General features: G+C 34.9%; 1 protein-coding gene across 1 annotated transcript; it reads right to left on the bottom strand.

Annotated features, from left to right (window-relative positions):
* Positions 1-328: 328 nt before the first annotated feature.
* On the bottom strand, positions 329-5,771 carry LOC123538517 (multiple epidermal growth factor-like domains protein 10). The gene is made up of 4 exons (XM_045322678.2): positions 5,546-5,771; positions 2,599-3,249; positions 1,869-1,952; positions 329-640 (listed from the first exon to the last, which is right to left on the bottom strand). The coding sequence occupies exons 1-4, from the start codon at positions 5,634-5,636 to the stop codon at positions 618-620; spliced, it is 849 nt and encodes a 282-aa protein (XP_045178613.2). The 5' UTR covers positions 5,637-5,771; the 3' UTR covers positions 329-617.
* Positions 5,772-8,163: the final 2,392 nt, after the last annotated feature.

Raw genomic sequence — 8,163 nt, 5'->3', positions numbered from 1 at the left:
AATACTTTGTCAAGTTTTGAAAAATAACGATGATCATCGTATAGGAAATATTTTAAATAACTATCATCACGAGTGCTCAAAATTACATTTTTCTTTTAGAAATGTAGTCGAATCTGGTCTTGATGCATCAATCAATACAAAATGATGAATCAGGGCATCCATGCAGTCTGATCATTACCTGCACTGTTTGCCATTCAGTTAGTATCTTTTTGGTATGCACCCCTTTTAACAGCTAATAGTACTGTCAAAATTGAAAAGCGGACAAGGTCATTTTAGAAATTTCGCAGGGTAAGGGTTAACAATACTACAAAAAATAATAACAACAAGCCAGGATAGATATAAGTAGTAAATTTGATACTGGCTTACTAATCGCAACAACATTAACAATTCACACTGCTTTATCCATTTGTATTCTATGTATATTATGCACATTTTATTTTCCAAAAAGAATGACGCATTTTACACTTGAAATATTCAATAGTTTCCTTTCAGCAGCCAAGGAGGCCTTTCAAATACATTTGCAGTCATGTTTTTTTTTTCTTTGAGCGTCATATCTTTCCCTAGGACTAGTATTCAAACTGTTCTTTGCCAGATGAGTACTGCCTCTGACACGTGTTTCACATCATTTTATACATCGTCCCTGAAAATTTATATGAATATTTACGTCTTCAAACAGGCTTAGATAAGTGTCTTCAACTTGGTATTACATTCTCTTACATTATAAAACTAAATCTGAAGTACCATTTTAAAATGAAATAACGTATTTTACCCGTATAATTATAAGTTTTATAACACAGTGTATTATTCTTAGCCATGTATGTAGAGAAATAATCTTAAGGTAGTTGATACGTAATGCCACTCGGCAATTTCCGTATGATTACGTACTCTCGTTATGCAATTCGGCATTCTTCGTCATTTTTCGGACGTAAATAAGTTGAACGCGCATACGACTTTCCGAATAATAAGGAGAAATAGGTATTGGACCCGTAATAGAGTACCTCCTTTTTGAAGAGTATTCAATTCCTACTATAAACCTACTTTGACTGCAGTTTTCAGGGTGGGGGGGGGGGGGTTGGGGGGGGGGATTGTAGGTTCAAGCCCCACTGGGACCAATTTTTTTTCCATAATTTCCTTTTTTCTAGTAAGTTTTTACTTCTTTCAAGACTTATTATAGATGTATTGTACAAAAGTGGAAAACTTCCATCTTATAAGCGATTTCTTGCTGTTCAAGGTGAATTTAGTAGAGTAAGACATCTTTAAAAATACTGAGTTACATGCGGTAAAAGTTCTCTATTTTGCCTTCATTCTTTAGATTACATATTGTGGAAGAAATGCAGGTAGGTTTTACTTCTGCCCCAAGGTTATTTTTGAATGAAGTGAGCAAAATTCAAAACAGACCCACAGGATTTGACCTTAATTTTTCAATGTTGGAGTTAGAATTCTTACTCATTAATTAAATCTGTTTACTTGAGGCATCCTAGAAATAAATGATATTTACAGTTTTATTTTGTGTTTTATAACTGTTTAATAATAATTTGAAGTTTCTTTTATCAAAATTAATGCTGTAATGAATTCTCTGCAAACGTTTAAAATAGTGGCCATCACATTGAAATTTGTCTCTACTTGCGCTTGAGGAAACACCATAAATTATACAAATTTAAAAAAAAAAAAACGGCACGGTAAAAGTTGTTTAAAACAGTGCGAAACATGTCAACTTCAAGAATATACCACGCAAATGCTATTTTTTAAACATTATTATTAGGGGTCCAATACCTTAAGGAAGGATTTGAGATACGAAATAAATCAATCTTTGATATTTCTATTTAAAAATGTAGGTTTTAAGAATATAATATAAGCAAAAACCATACCCGTAACGTCAACAGAGCAGAACAGCACAGCAACTACCAGTAGACATACTTGAAACTGTATTGTTTTCGCTGATGAATTTTCTCCTGAATTGAAGGAATAAAGAAAGATATTTGGATTATTGCCACATTTATGTCGTAAAGTCACAAGTACATACATATATCCTAAAGTCACAAGTACATACAAATATAAACATTAAATGCAAATTTTCACGGCGAATTTTGATAAATCGAAACATTATTCTATAAATAAAGTAGGAGAATAAAGTTTACACTTGAGTAATATTAGAATTATCTTATATTGGTAGTTTTGATCAAACGTTATATCATTATTTCAAACATTTTGTATTATACCCCAGTCACACATACGGCGCGGATAACTACGTCTAGCCACGGATAGAAACGTAGTAATCCGTATTGATCCGTATCGATCCGTACCTGAGCCGTACCTTAAAGTAGTAACCCGTATCAACCCGTACCAGTCCGTACGACTCAGGTACGGATCGATACGGATTACAACGTTTCTATCCATAGCTAAACGTAGCTATCCGCGCCGTATGTGTGACTGTGGTATTATGTGAAAGCGGTATTTATATTGGCGGCGTAAACATCTGTGATAACTTTCTACTTATAAAAGGACGCGAGTGGTATATAGTTAATACATAACATACCATTTACAGTCATATGATACAAAACTAGATTGAGTTATAAGTAATGCCAGTTGTGTACATACGTAACGCTTTCTTGTCCATGTTGCAGTTCCCCCCGTGTCTACCGGAAGAGCATCTGTCGCACCTGCATTTCTTGTCCTTACAAACCCCAGTCTTTTTCAGGCAGATGCCTCCTGAACATTCACGAGAGCAATTATGCTGGCACGTGTCACCCCAGAATCCATCTTTACATTGATCACATGACGTTCCCGAAGAGCACGAGACACAACCTGCAGGGCATTTGGACTTGCATGCATCCCCGTGATAACCGTTTTTGCATTCTGTGCAGTTTTTATCAGAATGACATGTGACGCAATTAGCTGGGCATTCCATCGTACACTCGTATCCATATTTTCCTTTTGCGCAGTAGTCACAGTGTCCACCCTCATAATTATCTTTGCAAAGACACGTGCCCGATGACTGGTCGCAAGTCGAGTTGAGACACCCTTTGCTGCAAACACTCTTGCAGTCTTTTCCATAATGATTCCATATTTTGCAAGCGGAACAGGACGAAAGACTTTCACATTCTAAACATTGTGACGGACACTTTGTACAAGTATAAAAGTCCCCGAATTCCCTCAAGAAGTAACCCTTGGAGCACGTGGAACAGTTGTAAGAAACGCCCATGCAAGTCAGGCAGTGGTGATACATGTCGCACTCAGTCATATGTTGCGCTAAAATGGAAAGCACTTTGTCAATCTTTGGCTTTTTATAATTATTTAAAGTTAAGCTAATTCTTGCCTCATGTATTATGTAAATACAAATTTGAAAACAAAATATGTTTTAGGCATGTTTATCTATCATTTCTACTATTGTTTTTCCTTTCTTAATGTAATGTATTGTTAATTTCTCTATTAATAACTGAACCGCTTCCAACAATTGTATAGTATAACACCATATTTCTTTATTTTAAACGAACATTGATTTTCGTCAAAGCTTATTTAGAAGCGCATTGCGCCATTTTAGACTGGCTTACCGTAGTTTGTGCTAGAAAGTGAAATCTAACGCCGTAAAATTAGTAGATTTGTCTAAATACTCCTAGTTTGAAAGCCAACACTATGGAGAGGTCTTGATAGGCCTCTCCAATAAATGTGTAAGCTTTTATTTCAACATTATTTTAACCTTTACCTTGCTAAATTTCTAAAATGGATTAGTCCAGCATCCAATTTGGGTAGTACCACTTATTATTCTAAGGGGTGTTCACTGAAAATTTACTGACTGAATACAAAACAGTGCAGACCATGACGGCCAGGCTGATCTTGTTTTGCACTGGTCGGAAAGGCAAAATCACTTCCGCCCAGCAGGCTAAAGGTCAAACAACTTCTCATTCGCAGCTTTGTACAGGTAGTACTTCAAGAAAGCGTCCATGACTTACAGTTGAACCTGCCTTAGCGGTCACCTCTACTAACCGGTCACTTGCCTTAAGCGGCCAGTCAGCATACTTCCCAAATTGACATTTGTTCTGATTCCAACCTCTCTTAAGCAGCCACCTGCCTCTAGCAGCCAGGTTATGCTGCTCCCTTGGCTGGCTACTCAACACAGGTCTTACTGTATAAGTGGTAGAGAAGGAATTCCTTTCAAACGTAGAAGAAACGACGTAAAACAATTAACATTGTGACAGTTAAAATTATTTCATGCATACTACTGGATAAAAAAGCATGTAAAATCTTGCAGCATTGAAATGCTTATGCATGATCAACACCATTAGACAAAACATTCGGGAGAAATTATACCAAAATTCTTTGTTTGCAGTATACAAAGATATGCATATGAATTGAATAACGTTATTTAAATGTATTTCGTTTAATTAAATAATTAAATGAATTTATTGTTTAACTGGCGGTTCGTTTGGGCCACGGAAGATCTGCCGGAATAAGAAGAGTTCATATGAACCTTACAAACTGAGTAATAAACAAGAACAAATAAAATGTTTAGAGTTTCTTTTTTCAAATAGCACATTAACAATAAAAATCTCTGGCAAAAAAAACATTTAAAAAAAAGAATGATATGTTTTTTAACTTTCGGCAGACGTCCATTCGATTGGGATTTTCTTCTAAGCTTTTCTAAAGCTTCTCGGAAGCTATTCTCTTGGGCCCAAATGAACGGGGCAGTTGACAAACAAGCTTGTGAGGTGAGGTTCTCGCAAAATGGTAAGATGCTAATTTGGCAGCTTTCACCAGGACGATTATTGCAGTGGTAGCTTTTGAACATTTTTAATTGAAATTCAGTAACTAGGAAATGCTTCAGTCCTCGGATTGGCGAAGGTAGATCATAACCTGAAGATGACTTACTGATTTTGAAGTCATTAGGTCATGGTCACAGTGACTTGGATCATAAATACAGTTTCCAGCTATAACCAAAGAAAGCTTGGGCCAAGGATCTCTAAACTTGATACGAAGGTTGGGCATCACCGACAGAATGATGACCCCTTAGCCTAATAGGTCACAGTGACTTGCAACAGGGAAACTGTTTTTCGTCTACAGCACAAGCTATCATATAACCAGAGACAAAGATAACAGTTGTCAGTTATGTCTCTGATATAACTTAAAAAACTGGACCTCTCCTAGGTTTCTGAAAAATTACAGACTTCTGTATATACCGGATATAAACGATTTGAATGTATCTTGAATATATCTATTTTGTAACCATGGTATTTCTAACCCTAACCTTTAGTCAGTATATTATACATATTATACACTAAACGCGTACGGAGACGTGCAATAATTTGCGTATTTTTGCAGTGCGCACCGAATAATAATCACTTCCTGACATGCGCAGAAGACCAACATCGTTTATTACTTATGAATGAATAAAAAAAAACTCTTTACCTTTTACCTGCATAGAAGACAGAATGAGCATGCAAATATAGCGAGACTGATATTCACTTACTGACATTCAAGGTAGACCTCCCCAGGTCTGTAGAGAGCAACATCGTTTATCATTTACGAATTAATAAAAAACGATCTTTACCTTTTACCTGCACAGAAAAAGGAACGAGCAAGACCAGCGAGAAGACGAACATCATGTATATTATTCCAAACTGAAGGAGATGTTGATTCATATTCTGTCGTTTTAGATAATTATCCAGTTCTTGAAATTAAGTAAACTGCAGTTACCTTATTAACATGTTATTAAACATTCTAAACCACTTAGCATGTCGCATAATAAACTATTCAGTCTCCGCCAAATTAAAACAAAGTGACAATCATTCAAAAATAGAAACCTCATTTACATAAATTTGTTTTTGTAAATAAATGTCAAGGTCAAATGTAGCCTTAGGCTTGAAATCATAAAAAGAAATGTTTTTTTTTTTTTGTTGTTTTTTTATTGAAAATGTATACGTCATTTATATCTAAACAGCATGTTTAAAACAAAATTTTAAGTTTATAGCTATTTTCAAGCGGCTATGGTCAGTCTCTGTTGGAATTTAACCTTGAAGTTTTAGTAAAATTGACATCAAAATTTCAAGCCCTAACTCAGCTTAGACCGAAAAAAGTTTTGTGAACACGGGGCCTGAAACCGGTAGCTGGGGTATCAATATAATCTCGAATGATAATTGAGCCGTGCCATGAAAAAACCAACATAGTGGGTTTGCGACCAGCATGGATCCAGACCAGCCTGCGCATCCGCGCAGTCTGGTCAGGATCCATGCTGTTCGCTTTTAAAGCCTATTGAAATTGGAGAAACTGTTAGCGAAGAGCATGGATCCTGACGGCTAGTCTGGATCCATGCTGGTCGCAAACCCACTATGTTGGTTTTCCCATGGCACGGCTCAATCACGTTGCTAGGGTTAGGGTTAACTGATTCAAATTCTAATCCAAACCTTAAACCTGTAATCCATTCTAGACATTAATTAACATAAAAAAACACAGTAGATTTGATAGACACAAAGAGATAAAAAAAAGGGGGCAAACTGATCTCATGAGTGGCTTTAAGACTTAAATACTAAGTCTTTGCTAGTATGGGTTCTTAATTAAGAACAGTAGGTTTGTATTTTGAAATATGTTAGCGACAGACACATTTCGTTCAGGATAACAGTAGTGTCAATAACTGCACTTAATTAAGTAATGATCTTTGAAACATAATTAAGATTCAAGATTCTTTATTAAGTAACGTAAACATATAAACGTTTCCTGTTACATGATACAATAATTTGCTAAACGTAACATACAAACATGACAAATATATACAAGGACATGGAAAACTACGTACAACAACATCTATATTAGTTTTAGATATAAACATGCACATGAGGATGGACTGCGTACCTTACATATATTATCATATGAAAAGGAACATCAGTACAATATATAATCCTAAGGTTACATGCTATTATGGCTTGTAATGATAAAAGTGGGGCATGTAAATTATGGTTAGGGGAAATTAGCAGTAAATACATGTCTAATTATGACTATTTATTATACCTTGTCTAATTGCAAATGCTTCATTTATAAACTTACTTTTAAGTTTCAATACCACTTCGTACAATTTGCAGACTGCATTAATTCTAGAAATTTTACAACGCTTGGTCTAAAAACGTAATGTCTACTAATATAACTAGCATAATTAAGAAATGATCATTGGGATTTTAAGTAAGAAATTATCATCAGGACTTAATCAATCAAAGTACTGAGAGGACTGATGGGGGCAATGCTTTGCAGTTTCAAGACTTGATGTAACCCATTCATGTCAGGGAAGCACATGCAGGCATTATGTAATGCACTTGTGTGTGGCAAGAAAATGGAGTGGTCACAACTTTAACAGTGCACAACAATAAAATTTATTAACTTTGTGTTCAATACACTTCTATATTTTGTTCAAAAGGTAAAGATAAAAAAGCTAGTCTTGTTCAATAGCATGTGTTCATCGACAAACAAAAAACCTTTCATTGCCAGGTTTGGTAAAATGAAAAAGATAAAGCTATACAATGTATTTCAATTTCTTCAATACTTCTGTTTGCACTCTATGTCCTGACATCATGTGTTCTTGACAGTCTAACAGAAACAGGGAAACTTTGTAACACTTTATGAAAGTTTGGAAAGAAAATCAAAATATTCCAATATGTGAAAGTTTAAAGGAACAGGATTTTCTTGAACTGACATTGAAAAAATCTAGGCTATGTTTTCTAATGTGTACAATACTTATCAATTAAAATAGTCAGGAATGTTTTTTGTTACAAATAAGCATCATTTTAATAAGGATTCGTCATTAGTTAACACACAAACACCTGTAAAAAAATATTTTTATAGATCTACCTTTTTCCATTCCAACTATTGCTAAAATTCAGTAACTGTTTTCTTAAAAACATACATGATATATGATGATATTTTTATTCATATTGTTTGTTATGTTTGTTGATAAAAATAACATAGTCTGTTTCAATTTTAGTTTATTTAATATACACCTGTATTTCAAACTATCAATATCATAATATAAGAAATACATTAAACACTATGAAAACCGTGATTCGTCATATCAATGAACCTACCGAACTGGCGTATACAGTTAGGTTCGAGCAAATTTGGATACGAAACGCCCGTGGAAAAAGAACAAGATTTCTGGTGGTTCTGTCTTAGAATATCACCATC

Source organism: Mercenaria mercenaria, chromosome 18 (assembly GCF_021730395.1).
Source record: "Mercenaria mercenaria strain notata chromosome 18, MADL_Memer_1, whole genome shotgun sequence".
In the NCBI taxonomy this organism is placed as follows: Eukaryota; Metazoa; Mollusca; class Bivalvia; order Venerida; family Veneridae; genus Mercenaria; species Mercenaria mercenaria.
Note: the sequence above shows the minus strand (reverse complement) of the source record. Positions and strands in the feature narration are given on the sequence as shown.